This window comes from Mauremys mutica, chromosome 5 (genome assembly GCF_020497125.1).
Source record: "Mauremys mutica isolate MM-2020 ecotype Southern chromosome 5, ASM2049712v1, whole genome shotgun sequence".
NCBI lineage: Eukaryota > Metazoa > Chordata > Testudines > Geoemydidae > Mauremys > Mauremys mutica.
This window is the reverse complement of record NC_059076.1, coordinates 24362325-24379616: the sequence shown is the minus strand read 5'-3', so window position 1 is coordinate 24379616 and position 17292 is coordinate 24362325. Positions and strand designations below refer to the sequence as shown.

Here is a 17292-nt window from a genome sequence, read left to right as displayed (position 1 = left end):
CTTACTTGAAACTTACTCTTGCATAAGGCTCAGAATCTATCCATACTGCCATCTGGTCTGGTTAACTCTGCAGGACTAAATTTCATCACACAATACTTTGAAAGTTATAATTAACCTAATTAACTGGTTACTCTTTTCACCTGTTACTAATGCTACAAAGTCACTGTATTACAATTATTAACCTTCTCTACACATACTGAAGAGAAAAATGAATCAGTTACTAGCTGTCTTTCCCTATCACCTCCCAGCCCCCTAATCCTTTTCAAAAATCAGATTTTCAAAACGCTCAGCCATGGCCTAACATTGGAGTTTACTTCAATGGAAGCAGAGTTAGGCCAACACTGAGACCTTTTGAAAAATCCTACACTAAAGCAACCTGGTCCCAATATTCCTTTATTAAAATTAGCAGAGAAAGTATCATTGCGATTTCTGATACCACTAGAAGGATTTCAATTTTACATACAAAGGCCTTGACTCCTAAACCATATGGGTGGAACCTTCTGCCTTGAGGAACCCCACTGATGTCCTTGGGGCCACACTGCACATCTGATTGTATGATTGGGACCATAGGGAGTAGAATGAAAGGACTGGTATTTTATATAATCATATCTAGGGCAAGGATTCCTAAACTTTTGTAAAAATCTTATTTTCCAGTCTATAAACTAGTTCTTTATCAGTGGCACAATGTAAGGCTTCTGAAATCGAAACACCTACTTGGCTAAAAGCTCTGAAAGAATTAAGCAGCTTTAAAAAAACTAAAGCTAAATGGATATGTAAATTTAGGAAAGCAATATTCTGATGGAATAAAGATGTACTCATTAAAGTTTTCTTATAACACAGGAAAGGATTTAGTGGAGAAAATTCTTATTTTGCACACAGAAATGAGGTCACAAAGAGTCACTTCTACTTTTCCTTTCAGCAAGAACCGTTCATCAATAGTTTATGCGCTGTCATAAGAGTTTTCAGTGTCAATAAAACTATAACAGTTAAACCAAGTTATACCCAGTAAAAATGTTTTGTGGACTAGAAAATCCCTCTCATTCAGATACAAATTATAAATTTACCGCTCTTAGAAAACACAACAAACAAAGAGAACAGAGGCAAAGCAAATAAGCAGACAAGAAATAGAAAGAAACCCTCATACTATGCAGCTGGCTAACAGACTGTTTCCTACAAACACTGAATTTTTAATGTTTGGCTTAAGCACAAATTAACAATCTAATTTTCAGAAGCAGAAATAAAGACTTTCTGGTTATTTGAAAGATTAAAAGAATGATTCACCCTTTAAAACAAATAGGAAACCAGCAATAAAATCATTCAGGAAACTTTTCTTTTGGATAACTGAAAAGAATAATCCAAGAGACCAATATTATCTCTATAATCATAGCAATATCATTATTGGTCTTTTAATAATCTGAATCTATAGTTTCCCAAAATCCAACAGCACACTAAGTGCTATAAAAATCTGAATTTGAGACTGTGAGGATTAAGTGCTTGACTAATAAATCACTGCTGCAAGTACTTCTATCTAAAAGAAAGAATGGTACTGGGTATTTTACTCACCTTTTAAACTATATACATGAAAGGAAACAGACGTATATTTGCATTTAAGACAAGAACATCATGTACTATTGGTAGTTCAAACAGTGTGAGGTATGGCTAGATATTAAGCAGCGATAGAGGCAGAGAGAAAAACTTCAAAGCATATGATCAGTAATATTGAAAAAACCCAATTCATTAAGGGCCTGGTTGTGCACTGAAATCTAATGTAGTCTTTCCATTGACTTCAATGTGTGTTGGATCAGACCCTAAGTTTACTGGAAGAGGATTGCTAAAATTTCAATCTCCACAAAAATCCAGTAAACCAGGGTTTAAAACAGGTAATGCCCACCATAGGCGCCGACTCCGTGGGTGCTCTGGGGCTGGAGCACCCATGGGGTAAAATTTGTGGGTGCTCAGCACGCACCAGCAGCTCCCCACCCCCTCCCACCCAGCTCACCTCCGCTCTGCCTCCTCCCCTGAGTGCGCCGCATGCCTGCTTTTTCCCCCCTGGCTCCCAGCGCTTGTGCTGCGAAACAGGGCAGGGATTTGGGGAAGGGGTCCAATAGGGGCAGGGAGGGGGCGGAATTGGGGTGGGAACTTTGGGGGAGGGGTTGGAATGGGGGTAGGGGAGGGGTGGGGAAAGAGTGGAGTCAGGGCGGGACCGGGGGGGGCATGAGCACCCACCAGTGCCAGGGAAAGTTGGCGCCTATGACGCCCACCATAATTCCATAACTGCAGCTCACTGAACATATCACCAAGAAGTGAATCTGGTTACTTACGATGTTCCTTGCTGTGAATTATGCAATGTTTTTGAAGGTGCCTCATACTGCTCTGTAAAACCAAAGAAACACAGTTGGTGTTGTCTACCTCATTTGTGCCATATTTTATTGCACTGACTTTTTATTTGTGTTTCTAAACAACTTGATCTTTGGGTCAGGAATTTTCACAGACATATGATGCTGATCCAGCATAACACCCTGGGTATTGACCATTCAAGACAGAGTTTTCTAATATTTTATAGTTTTATATCCATGAAATAAATATATAACAAAGATCAAGGCCCCAATTCAACAAAGCCCTCAAGCATATGCTTAAATTTGAGTATATGCTTAAGTTCATCCCTACTCAATAAAGTTCTGGGATTTGTGCTTCTAAATCACTTAAATCCTTTTGAAAATCTCTCCCCTATGTGTGTGTGTGTGTGTGTCTCTCTCTCTCACACACACACACACACACTCTCTCTCTCTCCCCCCTCCCTCCCCTTACCCACCACCCGCACCCTGTATGGATGCTCCCTTTATAATATCAAGTCTGGTTTGGATTTTTTTTTTCCTTTTACTTACTCTGATTCTGTATTACAGATCCAACAAGCTGGGATTCCTAGAAAGAAAGAAAGAATAAAAGCTAAAATTAAAATGTTTATAAAAAGTTGAGAGAGACAAGATGAGTGAGGTAATATATTTTATAGGAATAACTTCAGTTCTTTCAGAGCACTAAACCTAATATAATATTAATTTTAATAGTTGTCTGTTTGCAGTTATCTGCATTTTGTTTCTGGAGGTGTAAGCTCCGATTTTGTAGAGGTGTTCAGCACTCATTCACAGCTCCTAAGAACTTAAAATAGACTTGTGGATATTCGGCACTTCTGAAAAACCAGGCCCAACAGTTTAAACTGAGTTACCTATGAAAATCTGTCTTGTTGGAGTCTGATGAAGCTTCTGTCTTTGTAATGATGCGGAACCCTAAGATGTACTGAGATAGTTTATCCTGGACAAGAAGATGTACTAGTAATGTCAACAGTACATATATTATTGGTATATTAATTTTTGAATCTTGAAATAAAGTGAAAAGAAGATTTGGTAAACATTTATGAGGACACTTTTAAAGTGATAATAAAGAGTAGTTATTGTTTATGCTATAAACACAGATGAGACCTTGCAAATCTTTGTGAAAGCATGAATTATTTTTGAAGACCAAGATCCTGACAAACATACATTAGGGTTTTTCTTTTCCTGATTATTCATCCAACTTTTTCTATTGCTCAAGATGTGTTTTATAACAGACAAAGAGACTTCAGTGTAAAATAAAAAAGGTAGGAGAAGATTACAGCTGGACACATACAAGAAGTTTGTAGTCCAAACAAACCTAATTACTCAGAAGCAAAAGCTAACCTAATTTTGATCTAAAAAGATGGGTTTGAAATAAGGTAGAGTGACTTGATATTTAAAGGCAGCAAAGAGTTCTGTGGCACCTTATAGACTAACAAATGTATCGGAGCATGAGCTTCAGTGGGTGAATACCCACTTCATAGGATGTAGCTGCATCCAACGAAGTGGGTATTCACCCACGAAAGCTCATGCTCCAATACGTTTGTTAGTCTATAAGGTGCCACAGGACTCTTTGCTGCTTTTACAGATCCAGACTAACACAGCTACCCCTCTGATACTTGATATTTAAAATCCATCCTGCTTTAATTTCATATCTGAGTTTTCTAAATAAAACCAAAATCTAACAGCCAATTGCTGTACTGAAAGAGACGAGCTCAGGTGAAAATGTATCTTAGTTGAAAGCTCTATTCTAAGACCATGTCTGCATAATGGGTACTATAGCCACATAACCAGAGAATTGTAACCCCAGACTGTAGATGCAAAACTAACCCAACAGAAGGAGTTTTTCCATCACTGTAGTAAGTCCACCTCCCCAGACGAAGGTAGCTAGGCCAACAAAAGCATTCTTCCATTGACCTGGTTACATCAACACTGGGGGTAGATGGATTTTTCACATCCCTGAGCATCACAGTTATGTCAACCTAAGTTTTAAGCATAGACCAGGCCTTACATATTAAAAAGTATGTGGGGGAGGAGGGGAGGTTGTTGGTTTTTTACCTTTATTGGAAAAGGAAATTTTGAAGGCTCAGCTGTGCTAGGCGTATGGATAGCTGTCAAGGGAGGTGGCCATGAGTGGGTCATTTCCTAGAAAAGAATTAAAAGAAAAAGCATATTAAATGTTTTTAAACTACTGATACCCAAGTGAAGTTCTACATCATTCATATTAATATACTGAAAAGTACCTAATGGGCCTGCTTATAGCTAGAAGATTATTTAGAAACCATTTCCTGTGAAATTTACATTCTGGTCATTCTCAGTACAAAGCTATGGCCCCTAACTTGCAAACACTTACACATGGGAGCAGTCCCACTGAAGACTGTGTAAAGTTAAGTATATGTCTAAGTGTTTGCGGGATTGGGGCCTAATGCATTCCAGCTATTAGATTTAGTAAAGGCAGATGCAAATAAAAATTTAATACAAGCTCTTTGGCTTTCAAAGTGCAGGACTTCTCTATTATGGAAATTATCACAGTCACTGATGGTGACACAATGGATAAATAACTGATGCCGTTTTAGAAGGCTTTCCATAATACCCGGGGGTCAACCAGCGAACTCTGATTGCAACTTATCTTCTCTTTACTATTTACTTTTAAGCAAACCACTCAGATTTGGAGCTGAAACTGCCTCCACTGGCACCATTAAAAACTGAGCATTCACTGCTCCAGGTACCTGTGGTATGACTTAATCCTTCAGAAGCTGGTTATCCTGAGATGAATACATTTTAATGCCAGAATGGAGCCCTATGATCACCTTGTTTGAACTCCTACATAACATGGGCCATAAAATTTCACCCAATAATTACTGTATTGGACCCAACAACTCGTGGTTGAACTAGCACATCCCTTTTAGACAGGGGGAGTCAATATGCAGACTGTGGGCAAAATCTAGACTCCCAGACACTTTTGAATGGACTGCTAAATCTGTTTGTTTACTTATCATCACGGTGTGAAAAGTGTTTCTCTAAAGTCTGGACCTTGATTATACCTTGACCAAGAAATTTGGACCTTGAAAAAAAAAATTTAATTGACTACCCCTGCTTTTTAGGGATAGAGGCAGTCTCAATTTAAAGACTGAGCGACGGAGCTATTCAAAACGCTTTACAAACTGGCAAGTTTCACGGATTTTCCTGTCACCGTTGGGGAAGAGTGTAACAGAGGCAAGCTGAATCCAGGAGGACTGGGCCCAGACTCTAGGAGGGAAACAATCCTGATGCAGTTCTAGCTCTTCAGAAATCCTTCTTCCCTTCTCATCTGCATTCCAGATATTCCCCTCCTCCCACCATTGCTAGGTGCCATCTTCTGGTGCTTGTTCCTGCCTGAGAAGCAGCAGGGTACAGAAGCAACTGGAATTGGTAGGGACTAGTAGGTAAGGTAGAGAATGAATAATGCCTCTTGTGGCACTCAGGGCTTATCTAACCTAGGATTTTAAAACTGTGTTGTTAGAAAACATTAGCTACTGTTCTAATTAATGTGTCTGAAAAGTCTAGTCTAGACAAGGCTCTGCCTTTAACACATCCTCAACTAGCTGAGTTACAGCCTCATCTAGACAAGGCCTCAGGGAACATTGGGGTTCAAGTGGTTAGAAGAACCTGGTTAAACTCAGGAAAAATGGAACTTACTTAGCTCCTGTCCCTGATCTTCGAACCCTCAAGACAGTACTCATTCCAAGGTCTAAACCTAAATTCATAGGGCTGGTCACTCTCTCCTTCTCACCCCAGTAGTATTACTTATCTCATGTTCCAACAGACACTTCTGCTTTTAATAAACAAGAATTTCCCTTTTTCCCAGTCCATATTCTCCTCTTTCCTCAGCCTTAAACTCATCATTCTGAATTGGTGTCCTCGCAATTGTTCCTCACGGAAAAAAAGTATAACGCCAGGAACTGACTTCATTGGGGGCCAAAATGACCGACTGAAATTAGCATGGCAGAAAGATCGCTTCGAATACAAACATCCACAGTTTGACAAAGAGTTCACACAAATTAACAGGTAAATTATTCATGCATAAGTGTTCCCCTTTGTGCCACAGTCTGACACAATCTTCTCTACCAGGAGCAACATGAGGAAAGCTCTGAAATGTCTCTTGCTTCCCAACCAAATCACATTTCAAGAAAGGATTTTAATGTGCAGAAGAGATTTACATTTTAAAAGTCCACATTGTTATATCTGGCTCTACAGACATCCATTAAGGTTGTCTAGGGAGATTTCTATGCATGAGAAACTACTGATTTTATTTTATAAACCTTATTATCATCTTTATGAGCCTCTTATCACAGCTAGCCTAAGTAAATGTGCGATCATATCATCATTACCTTTGTCCGCCTTCTCTTTTCACTCCTATCGTTTCATAGAATCACAGGAGTGGAAGGGACCTCAAGAGGTCATCTAGTCCAGTCCCCTGCATCCATGGCTGGACTAAGTATTATCTAGACCATCCCTGACATGTATTTGTCTAACCTGCTCTTAAAAATCCTCAATGATGGAGATTCCACAACCTCCCCAAGCAATTTATTCCAGTGCTTAACCACCCTGGCAGTTAGGAAGTTTTTCCTAATGTCCAACCTAAACTTCCCTTGCTGCAATTTTAGCTCATTGCTTCTTCTCCTATCCTCAGAGGTTTGTTGACTTTACTTGTTGCAACTTGTTTCAAAATTAGATTACAAGCTCTTTTGGGCATGGACCACATGTCTCCATACATTTGTGCAATGCCTAACACTCAGAATCTGTTATCAAACAGGAAAACAGTGTATTTCCTAAAGTGTGGGGGAAAAGGGTAGCCCTTATGCAATGGTAACAGATACTGCACCTGGTATTAAGTGTTTGTAGGATCGGATCTCAAATGAAACAGTGCCCTGATTACATCTTCTGGTTATGACTGAAGGGTCAGAATATTGAATCTTTGAAGCAACATTGAGGGAAATGAGTGGTAGAAATATACATCTCTGATGAGAGCATTGGACCAGGGTTTAAAATCCTTGAACTGCCTTTTCAAAATTAACTTGACTAGCTTCTGAAACAAATACATTTTCATACAATAGGTAGGAAGATGCTACCACTTAACCCACCTACTGTCTGTATTTCACACTGTTCTACCACTTCTTATGAAATAGACCATCTTCTTGTGTGATAACCCTATGAGAAGTTTGTAGAGCCAAATGCGGGAATGCCCGGCTTCTGGACTAGCTTTGCAAGATCAGACCCTTAACTACCATGAATGTGGACTGGCTGAATGGCAGTATTCTGCATTGATCTGCAGAGGTGAGATCTCCAGTCTCTAAGGCCTTGTCTACACTGCCATTTTACAGCGCTGAAACTTTCTCACTCAAGTTTCAGCGCTGTAAAGTGGCAGTATAGACAGTGCACCAGCGCTGGTAGCTACTCTCCTCGTGGGGGTGGTTTTTCGCTGATGCCGTGACTACATAGCCACGTTAAAGCTTTATGGTTGCTAATGAAGACATACCCTTAGTCTCATTCTCTCAGCTAGCAGGAACTGGAAGCACTGATGAGTTAAACATCTTTGGGAAAAGCAGGCTATGCATTCAAAACCAGCAACCATCTACTTAAAAGGCAGACTGGGTTGGTTTCATAGTATTTATATTATGTTGCTTGTAAGTCTTCTGTATTTTATCAGAGGCATTACTTTTAGATTCTGTTGGATGCACAACGAAACAATCCCGGTAATTGCATTGTGGTCTGATGCAACAGAAGCACAATACAATTTCTCCCAATTCTGCCTTTTAATGAAAGTGAAAGATAAGTTCAGGTGAAAAGAGACTCACTACACAAGTATCTGTCTTTAAACAACTGAAGAGTTGCAGTGGTGCACTCACCTTCAAAATTTCTTCAACGCAATGGACTTCATTGGGGAAGGTTTGCTAAAATGAGAGAGAGAGAGAGAGAGAGACTTCCATTAATTCACATGAACACTTTGTCGGAAATCAAAGATGAGCAAAGGCATTTACTGATCAGATATTATAAATTTTGTGGAAGCTAGTAAATAAAACATGGATGAAACTAAAGATTTGCCCCCAAAATAGAAGTTGTTAATACTCAGAGTGTTCTTACAAAGCTGGGGCTTCCAGCTCCTTGCTGAAGGGAATGAGGATCAGGGAGGGGAGAAGAAAGGTGAGGCTTCTATCCATAAACAGCAGCATCTATTGGATGACTGGGAGCTGCTCTATCACAGCCATGAAGGAATGCAGTTTAGCCCTCCTGGACAGAGAATTGCCATGAATCACTGGTGTAGATAAGAAGAGGGGAAGGAAACATCCTATCATGCTCTCATTCAACCTCACTCTAGTTACTGCTGTGTTTCCGGCTAATGGTCATGTCTTCACTTCGGTGCGTTAGCTTTGCATTAGCGTTTTTTTGTGATAAGCTACATACAGAGAGGAAAACCAAGCTCAGTAATTGGAGGCACTTGACTTGTTTGACCAACAGGGTGTCCCTCTCCCCGCAGCTTCATGACCTGCTTCGTTACCTTTACCAAATCAAGTGCACCCAGACCTGCCAGGTAGCGTTAGAAAATTGCTAGCAGCAACACCGGACTGAGAAGCAGAGACAGGGCTGGGTTGATGCACAGACAATACAGGTCAATGCCTAAAGCCCCAGCTCCTTGAGTCATGTGATTACATCAGACTCTGAGCTTTCATTTAAAGACAGTTTCTGAAAAGCGTGACAATATTACCCAAGTGTAACTGATGTAGTGACGTCTGCCTCAGTCTGCAGACAGCCTGAAACAGCAGCTCTGTGGGGAGAGGGGGATGGGCAGCCCCATGCACCTCATGGTGTGTTAACTCCAAGTTCCACTGCTCTGGTGGGTCCTCTCAAAACCACTCCAGCAGAGGACCCTGTGTGTGGCAGGAGGAGAGTGCAGTGGGCCTGGCCCACCCAAGGAGCCAGGCCCCAGCAGCTGAGGTAAGTAACATGGGTCCCCCTGCCTCTCTGGAGGCGTGGGGGTCTCCTGCTACTTCTGAGGGAAGGAAGGCCCCATGTTGTTGCCTCTTCACTCCTCAGGGAGTGGCGAATGCCTCCTGCCACTACAAGGAAGTGGGGAACAGGGTTACAGCAGGAGGACAGAGCCTCAGGCTCCCTGTGTTGCCATGTTTCTTGGACTGATCTCAGGTGTGAATTGAGATCTGGGGCAGAGTCACTGACATTTGCTAATTATAGAGCACAGAGCAGACATTATGGCTTGGGCACAGAAATTAGTTTGTTTTAAATATCCCGTTGAATATATAGAGAGCACAGCAAGTAACAAAACCACCTAGCAGTATCCACAACACTCAGGCCACGTCTACATTATAAACTTACATCCGTATACAATGGAGTTGCATCATAGGCGCATTTAACTTACGCGATTTTAACTATACGCACTCGGCAAAAGAAACAAAAAAGAGAAAAATAACGATTTAAATACTGTACCTGTAGTGCGGGCAATTCTGCCCGCCATTCCGCTCAATGAGCCTTTGACTATACGCGATTTTCTCCTTACGCGCTGACTTCAGAACCTAGCCCCCGCGTAAGATGCGACTCCCCTGTAACTATATTTCTCAGGGTCTGAAAAATCCACCCCCCTGAGCAACGCAGTTATACCAACCTAACTCCCAGTGTAGATAGCGCTATGTTGATGGGAGAGCTTTTCCCCTCGATATAGCTACCGCTTCTCGCTGAGGTGGATTAACTACGCTGATGGGAGAAGCTGTCCCGTCTGTGTAGTAATGTCTTCACTGAAGCGCCAAAGTGGTGCCACTGCACTGGTGTTGCGTTTTAAGTGCAGACCTGCCCTAAATGTGGATACAGCCAGGGAGGTGAGAGGAAGACATTGCCTCATACCTCTCAAGCAGACGAATGCAGAAGGTACAGTACATACCAACTCAGCCAGCGGATGCACAGTGACACATGGTTCTGGTCTACAGCACACAGGGATGCTCAGTGGAAAAAAATTAATAGGAAGCCCTCTCATTCCAGCACCAAGATAGCAAAGACTGTGAAAAATGTCAACTGACAGGACAGAACACTGCTTCAAAAGTATCCACCTGATGTCTGGCCAGAGAGAACAAGCCTGCATTATGTATGTGTATGTTTCTCATTTACTGTTTTCTATCCTAGTAGCAAAAGGCATCTTTTATACATACTGCCTCACACCTGCCTAGCATCAGCCTTAGCCAAAAAAAAAAAGAACAAAAAAAATGAAATCAGGAAATTAATAAGCTCCATTTGTCGAGCAGCTGCAATCACCAACTTGGGGTTAAAACCAAGTTTTCACCCTTCATTGAGAGTGTAGGGATCAAACCAAAACATCTGGCTGTCAATGTATTTATGGAAGGGAGGTGGCTAGGGAGAAGGATTCTCGAGCATTAACTAAATGAGGTCAGAAAGCTGCAGCTCTTGACCCAAAACACAGCTTCTTCCTGACCTCCACAGTCACCTGCAATAAAAGCAGCAAAGCTAGCCAACGAGGGGTCCGTCCTCAGTGCTGTCACTAGTAAGTCACTCTAACCTGCCCCAGACGTTCTCCATGTGTCACACTGTTCACATGTGGAAGGGGCAAGAGCAGACACACTCCTTTCCCTAGCATGCTAAACAACGGAGACCATTTCCTCCTCAACCCTGTAAAGCTCACAATATGTCTACTCTCACGTACTGGAGATTTTACTTTTTCTCTGCAAAACAAACACCATGAGTTTGATTGTGATCTTTCTGACACCAATATACACCAGAAGTCACTCCTCCAGGTCAAATGAGTTACACAGATGAGACATCACTGAGTGTGTGTGTGTGTGTGTGTGTGTGTGTTCAAAAAAGCAGCAAAGAACTCTTGCATTACTGTGGTGGAGATTTAAACACATCACAGCTCACATTGCACAAAGGAGCTCTTCCCTTCTTTTTAATGTCAGCAGTTGTAACTCTGTAGTACAACAGTCTAACTAGGCTTGGTCTACTCTAGCAACCTAGGTCAGTATAACTACATGGCTCGGGGGTGTAGAAAATCCACACCCTTGAGCGACGCAGTTACACTGACCCAACTTCCTGTGTAGGCAGTGCTATGTTGACAGGACAGCTTCTCCCAAAAACATAGCTACTGCCTCTCGGGGAGGTGGAGTACCTATGTGGATGGGAGAACCCCTCCTGCCGGCACAGGTAGCATCTTTGCTGCAGCATCAGAGCAGTGGCACCACCACTGCAGCATTTTAAGTGAGGACCTTAGTTCCCAGTGTCACAACTGGCCAACGCCCCACGAGCTGTACAAACATGCATGTCGTCACAATGAAATGCAACAGTCTCACCTGACAAAAAGGCACTTCTGACAATATTCGGGTACAGCAGGGGTTCTCAAGTTTCATTGCACCACAACCCCCTTCTGACAACAAAAATTATTACACAACCCCAAGAGGGGGGACTGAAGCCTGAGTCCTCTGGCTTTGGCCCTGGGTGGTGGGGCTCGGGCTCCAGCCCTGGACATCAGCATGTCTAAGCCAGACCTGGTGACCACATTAAAATGGGGTCGCGACCCACTTTGGGGTCCCAACCCACAGTTTGAGAACTGCTGTTGTACAGCCTGCAGCACCTGAGAGGACCAGTCACATAAGGGATTCTAATGATTGTTCAAATAGTGGACAGACAAGGAATTAGGTCCTCACCCTGGTTCAAGTATCGAAGTCCCTTGGCCTTTACAATATAGTAACTGAAAATCAAGTTGGCTTTTCCTGTATAGGATCTCACTGTTTTAAGGGGTTAATTGGTGCAGGAGGAAACCAGCAATGGTCAGTTCTCTTTTCACCCTGTCTGTGAGTTCACACCCCTTGATTAACTCAGTGAGGCCTGCGGACTTTGGGTTTTTGAGCCTGGTTCAGCTTTCTATACCGTAACTCCTTAGTGTGAAATCATCAGGAGGATTCAGTGCAATTCTGTACGTTCATGATTGCCAGCTGACTGTACAGCAGAGTACTCACATGCTAGCACGAGATAGGAGATACCTTCTCCTGGAATAGTAAAGAACATGCAGCTGAATCACCCATAGCACCAGAAAAAAACACTTCAGCACTGGGCAGTGACAGCACAGCACTGTGTTTTCTCTACTATACTTTATTGTGAAGGGATCTTACTTGTGGCTTCTAAGATATTTCACATTTGACTCTATAGCCATTACCATAAGAGTACAAGCAATTCTGGGGATATCAATCTGCTTTTACTCTTATGCTAATAGATAAATTCAAATGTAAAATAGCTACAGTAATGAGGAATTATAGGCCCCTGCAGGAGAACCTCTCCTCCCCCCCACCTCTGTAAAGAGAAAAGTCAAACCTGTGTTCTTGAGAACATTTTAGGTTAATGTTTGTACTCTGATACGTTGCCTTGTGATAGAAAAAACTGAAGGACGTTACCACCAATAAAAGGGGCAAGTGGTAAAGGGAATTGTTGCCAATGAATAGACTGCCATCATCTGCATCAGTCACACATCAAAATGTTTACTTCACAGGGCTCAGTCACAAACTGTCCCAAGTAAAAATCGGCATTTATTTTCAGTGCCCCAAAAAAAACAAAGAGAGCCACAATTTGGTTATGAGAACCAAATTCTCCCCTGGTGCGCTGGGCAAGCACCAGGATTTCTGCATCACTTTCATGCAGATCCTCTGTGGGATGTAAGGGGTCAGCTAGCTAAACGACCATGTGGGAGTGTCTTAAAACCTCCTACACTCTACAGAACCGGTCTCCCCTAATCAGCCTAGACAGAGTCTGAACAGAAGATGAATTTGTGGGCCCAGGATGGGGCATGGATTTGCACTTATAAGAACCCAGGGATCCTGGTGTCCTATACAACCAGCACAGAGGGGCTACACATGCTATTTCAGCCCAGAAGTACTGGAACTGCAATGTCAAGAGACTGTCAAGGCTGCCCTGCACCCTGGCCATGGGTTGGGGGGAGGGGTGCACGCATGTGTTTCATTTTTCAGGTTGTTCTACTGTGCCCATCACTGTGGTATCTGAACCCCCATGAGTTCCCCTCCCTAACCTTTTCACGCCCCACACATACAGAACTTGAATTTCTGGGCTTTATGTAGGTGGAGAGAATATTACTCAGAATGAAGAATGTAAATCTCTGTTTTGTTTCAACATGTTTCCTAACATTAAACCACCATTACCACCCAGAAGCAAGCACTTTCCTTGCCAGTTCTGTAGAGAGTTGGGGGAAAGGGAAAAAATAATTGTTGTCCAAAGAAGAGAGTTAAAAAAAACCCCAAACCCTGAAGAACAAAAACCAAACAAACAAAAAAAACAATCAAGCAGCTCTGTTGAAGAATTGTGATTTCAGAACATTAAATATGACATGTTATTTTCCATCCCTGTGAGCAGTTTTACAGACTTTAGAGAGAACACTGTAAAACTTTACTCTCCAAGTAAAACTAGATTTAACACCATGCATATTTTCTGGCTGACACTGCCATTTGTACACGCTCCAACTAGGATTTCTTCACGACACGTTCATACTAAATTTCAATTAGGGAATGATGCAGACTCCTCGGAGAACCATACTGCCACCCCCACCCTCCACACACACCTTAGTTACATGCACAAAACCATAGGCATGGTGCCTACTGGTGAAGTATATTTAAAAGCATCGAGCAAGTATGTGTGTGTGATGCTGGCAGACCAGGTTGTCAGCTCAAGCTGAGGAGGAGTTCCCCAGAGTTATTCTGGGTATCCCTGAGAAACTTTAGGGAAACTGGCAGATTACTATGACTCTGCCACCACAAGGAACTACAGACTGTGACTCACCTGTACATATATTTTACCTGCTTTTACCTCTCAATAACAATTCTCATTTCCTTTTCTTACCTAATAAACCTTTAGTTAACCATAGAATTGGCTACCAGTGTTGTCTTTGGTGTAAGATCTAGAGTATCAACTGATCTGGGTAAGTGACTGATCTCTTAGGACTGGAAGCAACCTAAATGTGATGTGATCTTTGGTGTAAGGGACCATTCATCACTAAGTCCAGTTTGTCTGAGTGACAAGATAGAATGAAGCATCTAAGGCAGGGTTTCTCAAACTGGGGTCGCCACTTGTGTAGGGAAAGCCCCTGGCGGGACGGGACGGTGTGTTCCGTCCGCAGGTCCAGCTGATCGTGGCTCCCACTGGCCACGGATCGCTGCCCTGGGCCAATGGGAGCTGCTGGAAGCGGCGCGGGCCGAGGGACTTACTGGCTGCGGAGCAGCGATCTGCGGCCAGTGGGAGCTGCGATCGGCCAGACCTGCAGATGGGGCAGGTAAATAAACAGGCCCGGCCTGCCAGGGGCTTTCCCTACACAAGCGGCAACCCCTGTTTGAGAAACCCCGACCTAAGGGGACTGTATGTGACTGCATGGTAAGACTGGTATAGTGATCCAGGAGTTCACATCTGGTACTGGCTGGGTGAAATCTAATTACAGAACATACCTCCAGTTTGGGGTATCTGCCCTGTTTTCTGACAGTCTGCCCTGAGGTTACCACTCTCAGTTGTAAGCCACTCCAGACAACGTGACAATATGCATTTTCCATGAAGCTGAGGGGGGGGGTTACTACAGACTCAAATAAGATTTAAAAATGTGTATCTATGAAAGTGGTATCTGTAGTTATAGTAACTAGAATACTATTACAAGGACTAAGTTCTCATGATTCATGGGGGCACAAGTTAATCTATAGCAGTAGGAGCAAGAAAAAATTAATTATTGTACCACTGTCCAGGTACAGTATGGGCATTTTGCTTTCCTCTAAAGCACAAGGTGTTGGCTAGTGGCAGAACCTGAATGCTGGACTACACGGACTAATAAAATGCTCCTGTATAGCAGTTCCTTTATTCAGTCCTCTATTGGTAATTTGAGGGTGGTTGTGGGTGCTTTTAGGACAGTGTTTCTCTCTTCACTAGCAGAGAGAAATAACAAATACCGGAAAGGATTTGGCTTTGCATGTTAAAAGCCAAACAAAATAATGCTATTGATGGGCTTAATCCAATGTACTTAAGCACACGAGTAATAGAAATCAATACTACTCCTCACACACTTAAAAAAAGCTTAAATGCCTTACTGGATCAGAAACAATGTTCAGTGGTTTGCATGATCAAGCCCAATATATCTTCAAGCATTTCCCCATATGTAGAGTTAAAAAACCATCATAGATAAACAGGAAGGCAGAAGACAGATGTTAAATAGTCTTCCTCTAAAACAGACTTCACCAATCCAGGGCAGGTGTATGTGTTGGGGGAGAGAGGGAGTCTCAAATTTAAGAAAGTATGTTAAAATAAATTCTGCACAGACCTACTTGACAGAGGATAGCGACCATGTGGCGAACACCGCAGATTCAACTTGGTGACCAAGTCCATGTGCCTTAAAGACCACAGAGGTTGCTGGTGTCTCACACCTTGCACAACCCTGCTGGGCATTTTCAAGGGGGTCGTGAAGAGGCCAGAATGAGAAGGATCAAGGCACTGGCATTCAGCTATGGCACAGTGCTATCTGGTGCACAAATGACGCACTGTAGCTGATCAAAAGTTCATCTGGCAACCGGTAACGGTTCAGTAATCAACAGAAGGAGTAATGAAGAGGAAGATACGACGTCAGTTCAGCTGGCATGAGGAGACCCTTTTGTGTTGACCTACCACAGCTAGAAGGTCATGGCAACAGGAATAGCGCTGCTGCTTTGGAGGCTGGTGGGGGAGAGAGAAGCTTAACAGCATGATAACCCAAAGTCTGTCATGCTGTTCAACAAATGGAAGAGATGCCTGAGGTCCCATTCTCTCTCATTCACTCAGCATTCCAAGAGCTTTTAAAACTGTTACTTTTTAAACTGTAACAAAATTTTCCAAGCTTGGGAACCTAAAGTTGGGCACCTCAATCCATATTTAGGGTCCTTTTAATAAATAATAAAAAAAAAAAGGCCTGATTTTGAGGGGTTGTGGAATTCTTAATATAAACCCCTCTGGGGCACATTTAAATGTTACATTTCTTATTTAATAGAAAGGACCACAATATTCTACAATTGTAATCCAAAACACTACGATTACATTATTGTGAACTGTACTGGACCACTGCCGTGGAATACTGTTATATTTTAATTCTTTCCATCAAAGAGATGTAGGCATAAAACAGGAAAAAAAGAAAACAATACATACGTTGCCAGGAGATACAAAATATATTTTAGAAAGACTGAACACATATTGCGAGAAGTCGGGAAAAAAGGTATTACAATACTTAGTCTGGAATTAAACTAACAAAATGAAAAACATTCAGAAGGTGCAATGGTTAATACACAATTGGTGCCAAATTATGAGGTATTCATCATAAGGTTAATTTCCAATACTAATTATTTTTTTCATAGCTAGAAGATCTCTCACTATTAAATCATTAACAGACACACAACTGGGACATTTCTATACTTTTGTGAGATATGACACAGAATGTGACATACACCTTGTCCTCCTCCATCCTAAAATCCTAAAAAAAAGATATTTGCTACAATTAATTAAAAAAAAGTCATATGCTTCACATAGATTACGAGGTTCCTCTCCTCCCCATCCCACCACATCCATACATCTTAACTGGATTCCTTGCAAGATGTGCAATATACACAGTAGTTTAGAGCAGTTGCTGTCAAGACAAAACTGGCCATACATTACTTCACCAGTCACAGGGTGTCGTTGATGAAGCAAATGAGCACTTTTAAAGTTGGCAGCAGTAATAGCATACAGATTGTGCAGAGATCATGAAAGGAGATCTGGATGCATATGTTAACTGGAATGGAAGTGAACTGCCTTCATGGAAGCATTAAGGTGTTATGGACCTTTCTGTTAATTCCTGCATCACTACTTTCCACCCCACTGCTTATCT

The 17292-nt window shown here is 42.2% G+C and overlaps 1 protein-coding gene across 4 annotated transcripts in view; it reads right to left on the bottom strand.

Annotated features, from left to right (window-relative positions):
- The window catches only part of AFF1 (AF4/FMR2 family member 1), a 168133-nt gene that overhangs the window by 43825 nt on the left and 107016 nt on the right, over positions 1 to 17292 (bottom strand). For 3 of the 4 annotated variants that reach the window (XM_045018571.1, XM_045018572.1, XM_045018573.1), the window contains 4 exons: positions 8258 to 8302; positions 4428 to 4514; positions 2886 to 2922; positions 2322 to 2373 (listed from right to left, as the gene is read on the bottom strand). In XM_045018571.1, the coding sequence (XP_044874506.1) occupies positions 2322 to 2373; positions 2886 to 2922; positions 4428 to 4514; positions 8258 to 8302 (221 nt within the window). Of the gene's footprint in view, positions 1 to 2321; positions 2374 to 2885; positions 2923 to 4427; positions 4515 to 8257; positions 8303 to 15723; positions 16139 to 17292 lie in introns of those variants that run through there. The other variant, XM_045018574.1, reaches the window with a different exon arrangement.